At 39.7% G+C, this 18,629-nt stretch overlaps 3 protein-coding genes and 1 long non-coding RNA gene across 5 annotated transcripts; 2 read left to right on the plus strand and 2 right to left on the minus strand.

Moving 5' to 3' along the window:
* Positions 1-609: 609 nt before the first annotated feature.
* Positions 610-7,858, plus strand: mor (SWI/SNF- related protein mor). The gene is made up of 11 exons (XM_012367624.2): positions 610-1,005; positions 1,484-1,603; positions 1,677-1,790; positions 1,895-2,259; positions 2,368-2,592; positions 2,675-2,967; positions 3,104-3,413; positions 3,502-4,262; positions 4,399-4,709; positions 4,807-5,295; positions 6,458-7,858. The coding sequence occupies exons 1-10, from the start codon at positions 889-891 to the stop codon at positions 5,287-5,289; spliced, it is 3,099 nt and encodes a 1,032-aa protein (XP_012223047.1). The 5' UTR covers positions 610-888; the 3' UTR covers positions 5,290-5,295; positions 6,458-7,858.
* LOC105672588 (uncharacterized) lies at positions 5,526-9,150 on the minus strand. Its single transcript, XM_012367626.2, has 4 exons — positions 8,380-9,150; positions 7,382-7,712; positions 6,442-6,647; positions 5,526-6,287 (listed from the first exon to the last, which is right to left on the minus strand). The coding sequence occupies exons 1-4, from the start codon at positions 9,003-9,005 to the stop codon at positions 6,050-6,052; spliced, it is 1,401 nt and encodes a 466-aa protein (XP_012223049.1). The 5' UTR covers positions 9,006-9,150; the 3' UTR covers positions 5,526-6,049.
* A 101-nt stretch (positions 9,151-9,251) lies between these two features.
* LOC105672587 (small ribosomal subunit protein mS39) lies at positions 9,252-13,111 on the minus strand. Its single transcript, XM_012367625.2, has 10 exons — positions 12,957-13,111; positions 12,678-12,792; positions 12,401-12,598; positions 12,008-12,261; positions 11,800-11,908; positions 11,368-11,713; positions 11,085-11,290; positions 10,336-10,674; positions 9,758-9,976; positions 9,252-9,683 (listed from the first exon to the last, which is right to left on the minus strand). Exons 1-10 carry the CDS (start codon positions 12,983-12,985, stop codon positions 9,534-9,536), a joined length of 1,965 nt encoding a protein of 654 aa, XP_012223048.1. The 5' UTR covers positions 12,986-13,111; the 3' UTR covers positions 9,252-9,533.
* Positions 13,112-13,181: 70 nt separating this feature from the next.
* Positions 13,182-18,127, plus strand: LOC136999720 (uncharacterized). 2 transcript variants are annotated; one of them, XR_010890044.1, is made up of 5 exons: positions 13,182-13,320; positions 13,410-13,679; positions 13,748-13,926; positions 14,073-14,317; positions 14,403-18,127. It is a non-coding gene; the product is annotated as an uncharacterized lncRNA (long non-coding RNA). The 2 variants fall into 2 exon arrangements; XR_010890043.1 differs by having other exon boundaries at positions 14,073-18,127.
* The last annotated feature ends 502 nt before the right edge of the window (positions 18,128-18,629 follow it).

Here is an 18,629-nt window from a genome sequence, read left to right on the forward strand (position 1 = left end):
AGACAAATATACCGTTAGGTAAAATTAATCTGGAATAAAAACGAGTCGTTTAACATCGATAAATATTTGTAAAAAATTCATGTTTTCCCATTTAGTGTAGCGCCGATGTCGAAGCACAGGCATGACTGTGCCGTTCGTGTATACTTTTTATACCTATCCACGCCTTTTATTCCCTTTTTTTGTCCTCGAGTCGCGAAGCCACCCGGCGTGCGTCTGTTCTCTCGCGTGCGAAACGCACGGGAAAACATACGCGAGCGATACAAAAAAGGATGTATATTATTGATCTCGGCATTTTTATCTTTTAGTATAAAAAAACTCACGCAGGAGGCCCATAATTAAAAATAGACTTTATTTCTCTCCAAGGTTAATTGGCGTTTCCCGCTATGTCAGTCATCCCTCTCCAAGACGAGCAAATCGATCGCGACGCAAACAAACCTAACCTCCTCCGCGTGGGTTATGAATCATACAGATAGCAGCGACGCAACTGTACATGCGTACCAACACGCTTCGAAAAATGTTCCTGGAATTAGATTTTTGTTTTTGCTCGCGTGGCAGCCATGAACTAAAATGCGTTCACCACTCACGTGTTCTTCCTTGTGGTAGTTTAAATATTTATGTAAAGTTTATATTGTTTTCTAAATATTTATTAATATTTATGCACTAAAATTTGCGATGAAAATAGACTATAGCGTCGTAAAATTGCACATTAATAAAACTTTGTCGTGCGCGATGAGTTGAGAAACAATAATATTTATCGTATAGTGATACATTTCGTTGCGGTAGACATGCGCCCAGTGTAGCCACAGCCAACATCAGAGGCGTGTCATGTTTGTGCTTAACGCGTTTCCTGGTTGGAATCGTTGAATTTCCATTGAGAATCTATGAAAGATGCTGTCGTTAGGCCCAAAAAAGGACGGCAGCCCCAACGCCAAGTTCTTCGAATCACCGGAAATACTCACCCAGCTTGATGGTGTTAAGCAGTGGCTTCTGAAGAACTGTAAAAAGGTACGTTGGTTCATGCGAATATGGAACCGGCGTCGAAAACTCGCCGTGATCTTTCAGTGGCTTCGGTTTTTCTTCTTCGGCGTACAGTACCGTTAATCACAATTTTTCCGATGACCAGTTTCTGTCGGACATAAATGGAAAGGAATTTGGATAATATTTCTATGAAGTACAAATATAACTTGTACCATATATAAATGTAGACAAGAGTCACTTTGATAACCCTTTGTCAATGTAGTTGTAATCATGGAATTAACTATTTAGTTAATTATTTCCTCATTTTTTGCTATATGTATGGACATATAAAAGAGATGAATAGAAAATTAGCAAAATATTTATAGAAAAGTATAATTTTGAATATGGAAACAAATCTGAGTATTACGGAAAAATGTTTTCTTACTTTTATATATTCGTTGTATTGCATAAGCAAAGTTGCTGTGTGAATGATTCTTATATAATTTTTTGTGTGATTTTTTTGTAGAATGTGCAAACAGATCCACCTACTAACAAGAGTTTAGCTACATTAGTAGTGCAACTTCTGCAATTTCAGGAAGATAATCTAGGCAAGAATGTGTCTAAACCACCTATGACTAGAATTCCAGTATGTAAAATACATGATTTGAACAATAAATGTAATATTGTTTTTAAATGGTTTACGAATTTAATATTTTCAGATGAAATGTTTCTTGGATTTTAAATCTGGAGGTGGCTTATGTCACATACTTGCAACAGCATATCGTTTTAAACAGGAACAAGGATGGCGAAGATTCGATTTTCCCGGAGGAAAAGTAATTTCTTTTATATATTTTTTTTAAATTGTTGATGTTGCTTTTCGTAGAAAAATTAAATACATATCGCATAATATTACTAATAAAGAAAATTACTGTTATAGTCGGGATCTCGCACCGATCGTACAGTGGACATGCTAATGGCAGCAGAACGCGCTTTAATACAAAACAGGTGTATGACTGTGCCAAGTGTTTTTGTGAGACCGGATGTCGACAAGAACACAGCTACAAAAGTAAAAGAAATGGTTAGAAAACACCAGGGAAATGTCACAGAGAATGAAGCAGATGCTACACACATTATTTATCCTCCAGTGGATCCGATAGAAGAGGAATATGCACGCCCTTGCATGAGACGCGAGAGATCAGTTTTACTTCACTGGTATTACTTTCCAGACAGTTATGATACATGGACGCCACTGGATCTTCCATGGGATTTTCCCGAAGGAAATCCGGCAAATACAAATTCAAGGTATTTGATGATTTTTTATATAAATTGATTGACATTGTTAATTGTAAATAATTTCTAGCAGAATATTTATACAAAACTTACTTAATAATTTTGAAAATTGTATTCTAGATCAGTTTACAAAGTATCGGCCACATGGGTATTGGACTTGGATCAATATAACGAATGGATGAATGAGGAAGATTACGAAGTAGACGATGGCGGTCAGAAGAAAGTGCACAAATACAGGCTTTCTGTAGAAGATTTTATGGCACAACCGTCTCATCCGCCGCCCGCAAAGAAACCCAAACGAAAACGATCACCGAGCCCACCCCCGAAGATCGGCAAACGTAAGAGGTGAGGTTTGATTGAAGAAACAAGATAGCAAGTGTTACATCTCGAATGAAGCTGCTCTCATTTTGTGTATTACCGTTTTTAGTAGCAGAGCACCGTCGGGTATTCAAAGCGCATCGTCCGCATCATCGGCGACGGCACCGAAGAAATCGCGCGGCGGCGAGGAGGAGGAAGATCTGACCCAAGGAATGGAGGATCCGCCTGCTGAACCCCGCATCGTCGAGGTGGTCGCCACACCAACGAATCCGCCAATCACGGGTCAAGGCAATGCAACAACGGGCAACTCCACTTTGGCATCCACCGGTAGCAAAAAGCAAGACAGCGAGCTTCAACCACTGAAATCTGGCAATTTGACCGATCTCGATGAACAAATGGAAGGTACGTGAGAAAATCTGGATAATTGAATTTTAATTTGTAACTGAATATCAGCAATGTGATGTGCATATTGATTCGAAGAAGTACCTTTAAATAATATACTAATGCACAGATGCTATAAACTATCGATATTACATAGGAGACAAGGGGAGCTCTCAAGGCGGCCAAGACAGAGAAGAGAGAGATACCAGTAAAGAAAGAGGCGAAGGTGGCAAAGGCGACGAGCCTGAAGACAACGTGACGGAGCAAACGCATCACATTGTCGTTCCTAGTTATTCCGCTTGGTTCGATTACAACTCTATTCACACCATCGAAAAGAGAGCCTTAGCGGAATTCTTCAATGGCAAAAATAAATCCAAGTCTCCCGAAATTTATCTTGCATATAGGAATTTTATGATTGACACCTATCGACTGAACCCGACGGAATACATCACGTCAACCGCTTGCAGGTAATTTAGACTCTCAATGCATTAATGTGGCGTTATTAAAAAATGAAAAAAGTGTTTTCTCACGTACGTACACGAAAATATTTTTTAGACGAAATTTGGCTGGAGATGTTTGTGCAATTATGCGTGTACACGCGTTTCTGGAACAATGGGGGCTCATTAATTATCAAGTAGACGCGGAATCGAGACCGACACCCATGGGGCCTCCGCCGACTTCGCACTTCCATGTTCTATCCGACACGCCGTCCGGCTTGGCGCCGGTCAATCCGAATCCGCCGAAGACACCGCAACCGTCCGCCGCGAAGTTGCTGCTGGATCTGGAGAAGAAGCCGACGGGTGGAACGGGTGCCATAGGCACGGAGGAAAAAGCTTCGGCAGGCGCGATGGCGAACTTCGGCCTGAAGATCGATCAGTATTCGAGGAAGCCGGCTGTGCTGAAGAACAAGCAAGCAGCTGGCGCTACACGCGACTGGACGGAGCAGGAAACGCTTTTGCTGTTGGAGGGACTGGAGTTGCACAAGGACGATTGGAACAAAGTATGCGAACACGTAGGCTCGAGAACGCAAGACGAATGTATCTTGCACTTCTTACGGCTACCCATAGAAGATCCATATCTGGAAGAGGGCGGACCCGAAGGATTGGGACCGTTAGCTTATCAGCCGGTACCGTTCTCGAAGGCTGGCAATCCTGTCATGAGCACAGTTGCTTTCCTCGCATCGGTTGTGGACCCGAGAGTTGCTGCAAGTGCTGCAAAGGCCGCCATGGAGGAGTTCGCAGCGATAAAGGACCAAGTACCGGCCGCGTTGCTGGATCAGCATTTAAGAAACGTGCAAGCTAGCGCTAATTCGGACGGTAATCTTTTCTACATTCAATAGCAATGACTTGTTTTTTATAACAAAAACTATGAATACTTTTTTTGGAATAATAGCTGCAAAAATCCATTGTATATGAATTATAAAAATAAAAAACAATTTATATATTTTTCTAGGCAAGTTCGATCCAGCTGCTGGCTTGGCGCAGTCGGGCATCGCTGGCACAGGACCGCCCGAACCGCCCGATGACACAACGGCATCCGCCGCGACGACTCCTTCCGTATTGACGGGTGCTGCCAACTCTCCCCACTCGGCAGGACCAACTGAAGCGAAGAAAGAGGAACAGGAGAAATCTAAGGACGCGATGGACGTAGAACCGTCTCAGGTTGATGTCGCGAAGAAGGAAGACGAAGCGAAAGAGAGTGAAGAAGATGCAAAGTCGACCACTGATCCTGAAGCCATAGAGGCGAAAGAGAAGAAGGATAAGGTAAAAACGTCACAGACGCGAATCGATTTACACATTTTATGAAAACATTGAAATCTTTAGAATGCCAGGATTTTATCTATCGAAATATTTGACGCAGGTTGTAAGAGACGCTCAGCTTCAGTCCGCAGCTGCAGCAGCGTTAGCAGCCGCTGCTGTTAAAGCCAAGCATTTGGCAGCAGTGGAGGAACGCAAAATCAAATCACTGGTTGCGCTACTAGTAGAAACGCAGATGAAAAAGCTAGAGATCAAGTTACGTCATTTCGAGGAACTGGAAACCACAATGGAGCGTGAGCGCGAGGGTCTCGAATATCAGCGACAGCAGCTGATCACTGAGCGACAACAATTTCACTTGGAACAGTTGAAGGCGGCTGAATTTAGGGCGCGGCAACAAGCTCACCAGCGGCTGGCTCAGGAGCAGCAGCAGCAGCAGCAGCAGCAACAGCAGCAGCAACAACAGCAGAATCAGCAGCATCCACCCTGGCAGCCGCCTGGCGCGCAGCAGCAGCAACAACAACCGCCAAGTCCGCAAGCTCAGGCGCAACCGCAACCGCCGTCGCATACGCCGCCGCAACAGGCATAATTCTACGTGAGTACGAATCTTTTGTTGTTCGTTTATTGTACAATTTTTACGCTTTTCGATCCTTATTTTTCTCCGTGGTTCTTCGGCGAGGATAGTCTGCCTCTGAATTGAAGAATGTTTCCTTGATTTTATATCAAGTAAAACGACGAGCGAAATTTAGTTAAAATTTTAATTTTAAAGAAGTAGATTTCGTTACAAGGAATTTAGCATTTCGAAGAAGGAATAGATTCGCAGAAGCCTTTTCATATTTTTCATTTCTATTAGAGACATACATTAAATATCACGCGGGGAGAAATTATTTTTCTTCGTACATCGCTTATATACACATATGTACGCGAAGAAATCTGTTGCAGAACAAGTGTGCTATCCCACTCTTTTCTCGATGATGAGTTACAAAAATAATATGACGTGTTATACATAGTGATGGGATTCAAATTGTCTCGAAACATCTTGCAAGACTTTTATGATTGACAGTCTTGAAAAAGACTTGAAAATCTTGAAAAGTCTTGAATGCCTATAATACATCTGTATATGCATATGCGTGTATGTTATTCGTTATATTATTCAAAATATTTAACACATTCAAGACTTTCAAGACTTTTTCACAGTCACAACAGTCTTGCAAGATGTTTTGACACTTTTGATCTTCGGTCATTCTTGACTTGCATAGGAATTTGCAAGTAAGAGTCTTGAAATCCCATCACTAGTTATACATATTATTAACATACATACACCATTCTGGAATAATGCGATATCTGATCTACAAAGCCTCGTTGTCTATCAATTCCAATACTAAGTCAGTCATGAGTCGGGCGCACTCGGCGCCTCCGGCGCTCAGCGGCGGTGCTCCCAGCGCGCTGTGCTTCTCCTCGCCGGTTTCCGTGCTGCTCGCTTCGTACAAGTTTGGTGCCTCGTCGCTGGTGCACGTGCTAATCGGTAGAATGTCCAACGCCAGTCCCAATCCGAATCGTCCGCATCTTCGCATCTCTTCATTCAGTCTATAATTATTGAATAACAATTGACAACATCGCAGAGAGTCTATGTGTCAAATCCACATTTGAAAATGATTATTAAAATATTTTAAAGCTTTTCACTAGACACATTATCGTAAACCATTTTTACGCGCAATTCGAATCTCGAGGTTCTACTCACAATTTCCACATGACAGATGGATCTTTCGATGGCTGTTCCGGATTGAGGACACGCAAGGACGACATCAGATGGGAATGGTAGTGCTGGAGAAGCTGTGTCATGTAAGCCCGCCTAACAACGCCACTCGTGCAGCAGTAGAGCAAGTTCGCAAGATCAAGAGCGAGGGAACCGACCCGCGTCAGTTGAAAGTCGACTAGATAAACGGCCTGCAGAAACACAGTATTAAAAGTCTGGAGAGGATTTTGCAGTGAGATTTCGCACCTCACCCGTGCCAGTCAGTATGATCAGAGTCTCGAATATGATTTACTAGATTATAATTGTGCGAGGTAAATATTTTTTCTTGCATCTTGTATTTCGCTTCCTGTGTTGGTATTTTTCACGAGCTGTTCTATTCTCTACGAGATTCGTCTGAAATTGTTTAGTATGGATGGAAAATCGAGTATGTAGTTGAAGGAAAGATCGACGCGACTTCTAAAATGTACATTATACATTTTTTTTTTCGTAACTCTTTCATACTTCTGAATATTGGGTAATTTTGATCTTTCTTTTTGAAACTCAACGTTTACTTTAATTTAACCGCAATTGTACATAACGCAAGAGTCTTTTCTTTGTGACCGGCTACACGGGTTTAGGTGTGACCAAAATTCCGCTAAACTGGAGTCTTTTTAATAAGCTCGCGGATGGAAAAAAAAATATTTGAAACATAAACTTAAGAATCTTATAAATTTATATAATAAAAAGTGGTATGGAACAAATGGGTTTTCGTGTACGTTTCGTTATCACGCGCAATGGGGAAAGATAATGATCTGTAAAAATACGAAGTATCATCACGATAATCATATTTCATTGAATACACAACATTTTATTGTAGATACATCAAACACGCAATATGCTACGATTTTCTTATATATTTACTTTTCTTATAAAATAAAAGATTTACCTCAGTATCTGAGCTTGGTTCGTCCTGAAAGAGGATATTGTTGGTCCAACAATCGCCGTGGCAAAATACAGTTAGAGGCCCCTCCGTGGAAACGAGCTCGCTCATGGTGCGGAAAAATACATTCTCATTCAGGAAAGCTCGGAGCTTCGTCATTATCTCTTCCCTCCTGTGTTCTATGTGCGAGGGAAGCGCCTCGGACACCATTCTAATAGCGTTGTTTGTGGCCACGCGATAATACTGTCGATACCAATCCTCGTTATCTCGTCGGAATAGCGTTTCTTGTATACCTTGATCATGTTCCGGATTCGTTAATTTTGCGAACTCCTCTGGCCTTCAAAGAGTAATATCTTTGCATAAAAATCAGGAGACGAATGTAATAGAACAATGTAGCTTATGTGCGAAAAGAGGTAATCACTTTTATTAATATTTTTTTTTTATTATATTTCCATATTATTAATATATTTTATATTACAATGATTTTCAAGCGTTTATTTTTTGTCTCTCGGAGAAAACCTGGTTCACCGCATCAAAATAGTAATTTCATTATTTTTAATATTTCTACACAGGGTGTTTCATCATGTTCGTGCCAACGCTCGTGTGCGGGTAGAGTGCGGTGAACTGAATAGAAAAGTCCTTTACCGATTTGCAATTCTTGCAATAATAATTGAAATAGTAATTAAAAAGGATTGACGAATTAAACCGTGGACTGTACATTCTAGGCGTGACATCAACGAAAAATAACGCGCATTATTCCTGCTCTCGCCACGTATTATTATTTTTTGTTGCCGTGCGATCCTCGTTGCTGTCACGCCTAGAGCGGTCTAACCACGCGCAACGCGCGATTATTCGTCAATCCTTCTTAATTAATATCTCAATTATTGCGAAAATTGCAAATCGGCAAAGGACTTTTCTATTCAGTTTACCGCACACGAGAAGCATTGGCACGGACATTATGAAACACCCTGCATATATAAAAATGGAAAATAGTTGCATCTCACCTAAACTCCTTCAGCGTCAAGCTAAGCGCGTGGAAGCCCGCTAGAGTCTGCAGCACATGCTTCAAGTTTTCCACCTCGAGCCCTTTCCGTCTATCTGCCATCTGAAAGCCTCGCTCTCGCAGGTCCTCCATGGCGATAAGATTGGCTCTAGCGGCGTATATCTTGGGCACCCCGCTGAACACCCTCTTGCCGTTCGACTGCAGCCGGTTCAGCGCGGGCCACACGTGCTTGTAGAACGTGACCTCATTTCTGAACAGCAATTCGCTCTTGAACGCCTCGCGACGTTTCTTCGACTCCGGCAGAATCTTGTAGATGATGGCGCATTCGTAACCGATCCATTCCTCGTCTTTCAACAGCTTGCGCCCCTTCGCCCGCACCCGATACAACATCGAGGTGTAATTGTCGCCTCTTCCCGATCCTGGCTCTTCCTCGTCTAAGCTATCAATTTCCACGTCGGGCTCGTCCTCGGCAATTAATTCGCGCACATCGTCGAACGTGAGCCTGCTGCTACCGTCACCGCCGCTGTCCATCATTGTAACGGATCCACCGGAAACGCCGATCTCTCTATACAATGACGATCCTGATAATGCCTTCTCGATTTTTCCGGATAGTGCCGGCTTTAACATTCTACACTCCACGGTAGACCGGAGAGTTATGCCGTCTGACGCAGGAAATGAGTATTTGAGCGGACTTAGAGCGCTGGAGGGCTGCCGCCTCCCACCGGTCGCAGATTTAATTCATTAATAATTTACGCCCCCAACGCCAAGAGGCAAGGACATTGATACATGTCAATCATACGCCTCGTCGTTTAGATCCCCCTCCTATCCCGAGTCTTCGAAGCGCGGCACGAAATAATGAACAACGCAGAGAACTTTTTGTCAATCAATCTTCTTTCGGAACAATATACAATTTTGTACAACAAAATACTTATATAAATACTTTTAACAGCTTCTACACGTGTTCGCATTCTGCAATAATGTATTAATTACATGAAGAAAAAATGACTGATATATATTTTTATATTTCAGAAGAATCTTTGTAGAAATTAGTATTATAATCCTTGGTGTCTGTACACATTTCTACTACTTTATTATTGCAATCGCTATAAAAAATTGTCAAGAATTAAATACGCAGTTCCTATTTCATCTGAAGGACTAATTCTCGTCGGAGAACTGGAGGACGTTGCCTACTAAGCTGATTAATATATTCTTTTGAGTGGAGGTAAGAGATACAGTTTTGTACAATTTTTTAGCCATTTCTTCAGCTCCTATCAAATTGCAAGAAGTGACGTACTCCAGGAGAGTCTGAAAGCACAGGTACAATGACGTTGGAGAATAAAACGCTCTACATTGACATTAAAATACACATGTATACTTACGAAAATCATCGGCACGTGTGCTTGCGCTAAGCAGATCTCGAATATCTCGTCTATACAATCCGTCGTAATTGTGCCGGTTATCAAGTGCGGCGAATTAATTAACAACGATAAAACTTCCATTGCCTTGTCGAAATTGTTTCCGCGTAAAAGCAACACTATCATATTGCCCGTCGATGTGTGAGTCATTATGATGTGCTGCACTCTTTTAGTATTTTGAGTCTGTATTGCAAAATGAGATATATTAGTTCAATATTTTTTTCAAATTCCGTAAAGTATCTCATTGATCTTAATTCAATGATAAATTCTCCGATTAATCTCGAGTCGATTTTAACGAAAGTACCGAGAGACATTTCATTTACTATACTTTTGCAATATTTTCAAGACTATCTTCATACCAAAGAATTAAATTCCATTAAAATCTGCTTGAAATTAATTAATTGTGATTTCGTTATCTATTTGTTTCTCTGAAGTATCTGAAGTGTCGCAAACATTTACAAAAATAAATTGCGAATTATCAGAGAATTTATCGTAAAATTAAACTGTGGAATATTCTGCATGTCGAAACCAATTTCAATTACTTGTACATGATTCCAAATGGTGACTGCGATCTCTGCGAACTGCGCGTTCAGTGGAGAATCGGATGCAGGTTTACAATGTACGCTTATTAACTGTAATATATTCTCTAATAAGCCTTCCACGTTTAAATGACCGAACATGACCATGTGCGACCAGAGTTTTGGTATATATTGCGTGGCGGTCTCCGCGGGATGTAATTGAAGGGCTTCCAATATAGCGTTTATCACATGAGGTTCCGGTATAGTCACGTGCGGCACGAGCTTGTTGTAGACCTTGAAAAACGTTTCGAGTTCTTCTGTCGCCAGAATCAGCTCCAGATAAAATCGATAGTAGACATTTTCCTAAAACAAAAAGAAATATTAGCTATAACGCATTATACATATCAAATTATGTACAATATGTTAATGAAATAATTAAGAAGCATAATGTGTTGCATGATGTAATAAGATACACGGTCGGTCTCGCGCTGCGCGTGAACTTGGCGCGACAACTACCGTGTCTCTTGATAAATATTTTGAATGCAGTTATAATAGCCATAAAGCATTAGCACTTTAAGTATTTGAACTTTTAGAGTCTTGTAAATTTTATCCAAATAACGCCATTTTGAAAAAAATCATCAAAATTAATAATTCTTTTAATTATATTATTCTTTACGTGTATTTCTATCTTTTACGGTTTACTATTGATTTAGTTTACTATTGAATGACTTTATATGTGAATATGTGTGTGTTGAAAATCAAAAGATACTCACTCTGAGGTTGTCACCGATGAATTTATAATTTTCACCGGTAAGAAGCAACTCATTCACCATTTCGCCCGCTTCACGTTTGCAAAACTGCCTCAATGCTATTTCCATCGCATAGCCGAAGAAATCTAAATCCTTTGCATCTTGGATGGTGAGGGTCTCGTTCTTCAACGATGTCATGATGTTCACAAAGTTGCCGTACGACGTGTCACCTGTTTCGAAGTAAGTTTCAAATGAGTTTGGGAGCATTCAATCGCAATATCATCGCGGAATGAGATCATTCAATTACCGAATTTCCTTAAAATTCGTAGCAAATAATAATATGTAGTTAAGGACGGCTTTAATTCGAACTTGTTGATATCGGCGAGCGTGCTGCGCGTCAAGATCATAGCTGCTTTGACAAAGTTCGATGCTTGGAAAGTAGCCGCTAAATTAAGGACAGCGTTAAACGTATCTATATTTGGAGTGATCCCACTTGAAGTTATCGTTTGGTATACATCTGTTAGCAATGTGTTCGAATTTTCCTCTCCTTGCCTCAATAGTGGCACTATCCATATCACAGCGTTGTGTGCATCGATGGATAACACTATTTTGTTTTCCTGACATTCTGTGTACAATTGCCAAGCCTTCTCCACCTGAAATGACAAGATTTCATTAAATCTCTGTGCTATGTTGATGAACTTTCGTTTATGATTGATTTAGGACGCATTAAGTGTCTTACACTGAAAAATTTAGCCAAACCGCATATCATCGCGCTATACGCAGCGCCTGCTATTGAGGGTTCTTGCTGCTTCAAAAATTGAAACAGGGCGTCGATCTGTGGGCGGCTTCTACAAATTAAAATAACATGCAAAATTTAGAAACCAAATTGCGGAAATAAATATTATATCAACATGAGAAATAATGTATTCAATATTTTATAAACTCACATCCATATGTTTTTCTTATGTTTCTGATTCAATTGATACCAACGAGTTTCCAGTAATTCCATGCTGGTAGGTTTGCTATTATTATAAAAACACAATAATTCCAAGAGAATCTGTTTCGTCGATACTGTTACCTCGCCTTTCAGCAAATCGTATATTGTGATAGAATTGGCAACATTAGCATTTGATATCTCATACAATAATGTTTCTTCCGTTACTTTACTCTCTTCTGTGTAAATAGGAGGTGGCACAAACGCCTGTGTATAAATATAATGATGTATATGATTTAACAATGTATCGACTTAATACATCTTTTGTAAATAACAAATAGAATATTCTATGAATTAACAAGTGGATGTAAATGTTTGATCAACAAAATTACTTCTAATATATTACCTGTATTTCAGGCTCCGCTAATTTATGATCAAACAAGTCACGATGTTCTTCGCGAATCCACATCGCAGCTTTCTTTCCAGATTCCTTTGCTAATGCATAATTGCGTTCATGCATTTTCGACAAGGGTGTCAAATACGGATCATCGTGAAATTTGTAATGTGGTGCTGTATAATCCCTGGATATTGTTTTTTCAAGAGCCTATCAAATGAATAATATTAAATATTTATAAATTACTCTTATTCACAAGAATTAAATAAAATATAGTAATTTTACTCACTTTTAGGATATCTGTTGGGCCACGTTCTATCCTGTTTGGTATATGAATTTCTGAAGATGAGGATGACGTTGCGGTTGTCGATTGCAACCGTATCATCAACTCCTTGTATAATTTCCTACAAATATTCAAAATATGGATAAAATTGTTTACGGCATACACTATATACATCTTTAAACATTTTTAAATTGTTTAAGAAACGAATGTGTTTTCGGCATTTTACATTCGAGAAAGTAATTGATTTACATATATGAGTCGAGTGAATTGCAGCTCGGTACATACCTACGCGAAATTCTCGCTAAAGAATTCATCGTGTGAGTTTTAAAAATTAAAAAAAGAATTAATTTTTCTTAAATGCTTTCGCTTCTTAACCTTTAAAGCGGCGATTTTAAAGGTTACGTTTTTAGCGCTTAGATTAGGTTAGGTAAATGCGGCACTCTCGGAAAGCTGCATAACAAATCTACAAATTTTCGATGATAAAACAGAAGTTGATAAGTTAAAATGCTAAGTTATCTTCGGTGCAGTCGAAACCGTCGATATCAACACATTTTATTATCATCCGTTTACATCAAACAGCCTGCTGTTTCTAGAAAAAAAAATTTAAGAAGCGGAAGAAGATGATAAAAAGATTCAAAGATAGATAAAAGTAAGAAATTTTGAATCAAAATTTTGTAACGTTTATTCTATGCATGATGGCATATAAATTGATGTATTGATGTATATCTCCATTTTCAGGCAGCATTCTAGAACTGCATTCTGAAAGTCGGCATTCTAAAAGCTCACCTGGCCTGCATCTATAAGTACGGGATTTGTTGACGGGATTCACATGGCCAGCTTATGTCAATCTTTTGTAGTGCAGTATTGACTGACATCTGGTTGGTTGCCTGTCTGTAGGCTTAGCTCCGTATAAAATTCATAACGGAAATATATATCACAAGATGTATACAGGATGTCTCTGATTTTTATTGAATTATATCTTGTGATAGATTTCTTGTCTAATTTGAGGTTAATTGTTTTGAAACAATTTGCACAAGCTATGTGACTATAAATTACTTTAATTGATAATTTTACAGGAAATATATTTCTCAGAAATTGAGAAGCTCAATGTACAATGTCAACCACCGCACCAACCACTGCTTACGCTTTATTTGCGCTTTAAATAGATATGATAGAGCTGATAGAGATAGTATATCCAATATGTGAAATGGGATGCTTTGTTAATGTTGAAGTACAAAAGTTTGGAGAAATCACAGTAAGCACATATTATTAGTTTCTAGCAATTGAATCTGAACAGGCTGCAGATGATTTCAAATTTTATGATAAATTGGATTAAAAAAATGTATACATATGAAAAGTGATTTTTAGAAAAACAAATCTGACTTAATTGTAATTTTTCAGATTGATATTGAATCCCATCTGCGCAAGGAATTAACACGTAACACAGTGGCACAAAATTTAATTCTGCTGAAATAAATTAAATTCCCACCGCATAACATTAGGATTCCCGATGACCCACTTATGGGTGCGCTTGTTCAGCACCGTGTATCATCGGCAAACGCATTGTGTTCCCTCGTTCTAGCAACAGCTGGCCTCACCACCACGACCGTCACCACCATCACCACCACCACCACGATCGCCATCAGGTAAGAGGGTACATCTTGCAACCTTCTTCATTAAATAGCTCAAGGTACCATCCTCTCCTTGGTTTTTAACCGGACAACGACGTAGGTACACGTAAGCCGCTGCTTTCGGCAGCTGCCGCTCTCCTCTCCGCGGCGAATGGAAGGAGGGAAAGAGAAGCGGCAGATAGAGATTCGTTTCTTTCAACGAATTTATTGTTTAGCATATGAATGGCGCGCGCGAGCGTCGCGTTCACGGTTGCACGGTGAACCCTTTGGCATATTACAAAGAATTCAATAAAGTTTATAAGGAAACCCAGAGGGAACCAGTCTCTCTGCCAGAGGCCGGAGAGAACGGGAGAGAATGAGAGAGGAGAGGAGGAAAGGGAACCCCCAGGTCCCTCTTCTCGCGGCTCTCGCCGTGAGAACGCGTGCGTGTATACCTTACGCTGGGCCTTATGCACATCAATGGAGAGCAAGAGTGGCCGAAGAGAAACGTTCTTATTCTGCAGGGAGTTAGCTATATGAGTTTGCACGGCAAGTTTTAATACACTATCTCACATCCTAACTGAATATACTTTGCACTTCAAGTTATAAGAAGTCATACTTCAAGTTTGAAGCAGTATGATGTAGATATTTTTCTCCGATAACATGTAAAATTGTCATCGTTAATGAAAGTATTCATAATATTGGACGTAAAAGAGGAGACAATATTTTTTTATTTTGCAAAATATTTGCAAAATTGCGAATTTTTAAATGTTCAAGAAAACGTTGATTATTTTATTCAAGTGTCTCATCTAAATATTTTCTCGCTTATATTTTATTTCAATTTTATTACATCTCAAGTTTTTAAATTTAATTTCTCCCACGTAAAGTATTACACATAAACGATATAGTGTGCGCAAAATGTTTTCCGTGCAAAAAATTCAAGAAGACTAATCCCGAGATTTAATCTTATCTTGCGATCATTCATTAATCATACAAAGGGACTGATGTCAAACACGAGTGGAGTAGAAATATTTTTCACTTTATGCAGCTTATAGCTCTATCGCGGTGCGCGTCCACCGGTCGCATACACGCACGCACGCACGCACGCGGGCGGGCGGACGGGCGAGAAGCCAGGTGTTTTATTTCAAACCGTGGGACTCTCTTTAAGAGAGGGATGCTTTTGCACGACGTGCACACGCGCTTCGTCGTCGTCGTCGTCGTCGTCGTCGTCGTCGTCGTCGTCGTCATCGTCGTCGTCGTCGGCGAACAGGCGAGCAAGAGAAAGAGAGAGAAGGAAAGAGGGACCTGGGACGAATGAAAAACAGGATTCGCGTCCCTCCGCGCACTTCGGGGGCCCTCACTACTTTTATTGTGTTTCCTTGTTCGATCGAACGTAACGCAACCCCCTTGCCTCACCCCCTACATCTGCGCGCTCCTTGGTTTGCCCCTCGTTCTTTGATATCGGGTTTTCCCTCTTCCTTTTTTTTCCGGCTTTTTCATTGTGCGTCTCCGCGCCATCGAGAGAGAATTATAAAACGCTCCGCGGCATAGTGGACGCGTTTTTGGGGGGGAGGGGAGGGGAGGGTCACGTTTTACACGTGACATCTCCCGTGGAAGGAAACGGGGTGACGTATAGGAAGGAGAACAAGGAGAAAAAAAATATACTATGTCCACAATTGCGAGCGTCTCTTCTCTCGGACAGGAAACCCGAGTCCAAATCCTCGTCTCGCAAATTCAGAGGCCGGCAATAAGCGGTAAGAAACCGCTGCGAGGACGAACATTTCCCTCGTTCTCCCCTCTCCGCTCCTTTTCCTGCCTCTTCCTTCCGTCCTGTGCGACCGTTTCGTAGAACGGTTATGCGATCGCACTCGGTCTCCGCACAAAGGGATGCGCGGCTTTCTTTTTTCCCCCTCCCCCCCCTCTCTTTCTCTTCTCTTTTCTTCCTTCCGAATTCATGTGTGATCGTTAATAACCGCGCCGAAGGTGGCGGACGTCGTCATTTTTCTTTCTCTTGAAACCGGAAATGCATGGAGCGTGCAACATCCTGCGAAAGAAACGCTCGCTCTCTCTCTCTTTCTCTTTTTCTCGAACAAGCAATTGCGTGCAAACGCAACGCAGGCGTGTGTATATATGCGTACATATTATTATTCGTGATTTATATTGCGGGTCTGTTACATTTTCGTCGACAGCAGCAACTTTACAAACATTTAAACTGAATCTTTAAATGGCTCTCCCTTATCAAAGATTGCTCTTGATCTAATTTTTCTTTCATCTCTGATTCAACTGTCTGATTTTTACTTGCAATTTGATACCTGGATTATTCCTTTAAATGTACTTGGGAAGAGTAGAAGGAAATGAACAATAATTCACATCTAAAATACACCGTATATGTCGATTTTATCGAATTTTTATTGCTTCCCATTTTTGCGCGTATCATTTTTACAAAAGACACGTTTTATTCTTACATTATCAAGTATGCAACGAGTCAGAATTTAACAGGTCCAAGTAATTGAAAGCAATAATAATCCCATAGCACAGAATTCGCTAACTGTATTGTATCAACGTTAACATTGCTGCAATACCGATGCAAAAATATTAAAATATAAAAAGATATCTATTTTCTGCAAAATTTATCAATCTGCAACGATGTTGCAAATATAATTAATTGTGTAAAGATTTAAAATATATACGAATATACACACATCGCAATTCGATTTGAATAAATTAATTAAATAAATTAAAATCTGCTTATCATAATTGTTTAAACACTATCGAAAGATCAGAAATTTTATTAACTTTTTTAAATTTAGCTATGATCAGAATTTTATTTTACATAAAATAGAAAAATTTTACGCTAAGATTTGATTAATTGGATTTGCATTATTCCTGCATTCAGTGCTTCAGAAAATAAAATCTAGCTAATTAAGAAAAAAAAACAAAAAAAATTTCAGAAACATTTTATATATTTTTTGGGGATTTTTTGAATTAAAGGCAAGATAAAATTTAACAGATCTCATCGATGTAGATTATAAAACATTATATTATACATTATATATATAACATTTTATAAAATTTTGTACTTTCACAAAACATTAGAAATTTCTTAAAAATAATCAAATAAATCTGAGTTAAGATTTACAGATTGATATTCTTCAGTGAAGGCTGTTAATAAAAATTAAAGATCGTGTTCGAATGATGCTGGACGATACGTTGATATGTCGAGCAGATTCAGCAGGCCGGGACGAGTGCAATTTGATTATATTATCAACAAATATTGCCTTCATCCCCACCTGCCCAATCCTCGAAAATCTCCATCTCTCGGACAATTGCTTGGTAATTCGAACAACTATCTCTTTTTCTCTTGATTTTCTCTTATTTGTCATCACATCCTTTGTTTCGCTCGATGAGACACGATGCATCCCGATAGGCCGGGACTAGTGCAATATTAAGATAAATGCTAAATATTGTCACGAATCCTGACCTATCTATTATGCAAAATGTGTAACAGTTTTTCCCGCGTTAATGAATTGCCCGAACGACGATATGTATTTGTCAATTCGATGATGATCGTTCTGCTGCAATTTGCGATCCAGAATCGTGTGAGTCAAAGCCAGGGTTGAAACTCAATCGAAGACTCGGCTGCGATTCTCATAGTCCGATCACATGCTTATTTCTCCGGGAGCTGGAAAAAGAAAAAAAATTCTAGATGATGTCTGGAAAATGTAAAAATTGTAGAGAAACAAATAATAAAATCGGAAATCAATAAATTTTTGCATTAATAGTTAAATCGTTAAAAATCAAATATCGACAGCAAATAAAAAAAAATAAATAAAATTAAAAAAAAAAAAATGAAATATGCACAAGCGTTTACCTTCAGAAATAATACTGAAAAAAGATGTAACTGTAATTAATTAATAAATCTGTAACAAATTAATAACTGTAATAAATTAATTAATCATTCAATTAAATTGTTATATGTTCTCGATTCTTTTTCCGGATGAAACTCATGAATAAAAACTTCCGCGGAATACACGCGTTACATGAATTAACAGTTTTCGAAAAGCGGCACGAAAACCGTGCGCGTGTTGCGATCACCAAAAACTACTAAATGAAATGTGCATCAACGGATTTTTGCGCGACGAGACGAATTTTCCGCTTCAGCGACCGCGCGGACGAGAACGTCGCCGGAAATTGCACGCGGAGTCCATTCGCGACACGCGCAATTCGTTAGAACGGTTACGGCGGAGCGGGATTACGCGTGTCGCAGCGTAACATGCGCTCGCTCATTGATGGGGGCGAGAAATGCGTGCGTCTCTTCCTCTCTCTCTCTCTCTTTTGCTTGCGTGTA

This window comes from Linepithema humile, chromosome 4, assembly GCF_040581485.1.
Source record: "Linepithema humile isolate Giens D197 chromosome 4, Lhum_UNIL_v1.0, whole genome shotgun sequence".
Lineage (NCBI taxonomy): Eukaryota > Metazoa > Arthropoda > Insecta > Hymenoptera > Formicidae > Linepithema > Linepithema humile.

Excerpts from the sequence above, each read along its gene's own strand:
- LOC105672588 (XM_012367626.2), bottom strand. The coding sequence starts at position 9,005 with ATGTTAAAGCCGGCACTATCCGGAAAAATCGAGAAGGCATTATCAGGA. Across the intron at positions 7,713-8,379 it reads TTGACGCTGAAGGAGTTTAG|GCCAGAGGAGTTCGCAAAAT; the intron begins GTGAGATGCAAC and ends TACTCTTTGAAG. Across the intron at positions 6,648-7,381 it reads AACCAAGCTCAGATACTGAG|GCCGTTTATCTAGTCGACTT; the intron begins GTAAATCTTTTA and ends GTGTTTCTGCAG.
- mor (XM_012367624.2), top strand. The coding sequence starts at position 889 with ATGCTGTCGTTAGGCCCAAAAAAGGACGGCAGCCCCAACGCCAAGTTC. Across the intron at positions 1,006-1,483 it reads TTCTGAAGAACTGTAAAAAG|AATGTGCAAACAGATCCACC; the intron begins GTACGTTGGTTC and ends ATTTTTTTGTAG. Across the intron at positions 2,260-2,367 it reads CCGGCAAATACAAATTCAAG|ATCAGTTTACAAAGTATCGG; the intron begins GTATTTGATGAT and ends ATTGTATTCTAG.
- LOC105672587 (XM_012367625.2), bottom strand. The coding sequence starts at position 12,985 with ATGAATTCTTTAGCGAGAATTTCGCGTAG. Across the intron at positions 10,675-11,084 it reads TCATCGGTGACAACCTCAGA|GAAAATGTCTACTATCGATT; the intron begins GTGAGTATCTTT and ends TTTTTGTTTTAG. Across the intron at positions 9,977-10,335 it reads CCATTTGGAATCATGTACAA|ACTCAAAATACTAAAAGAGT; the intron begins GTAATTGAAATT and ends TTTGCAATACAG.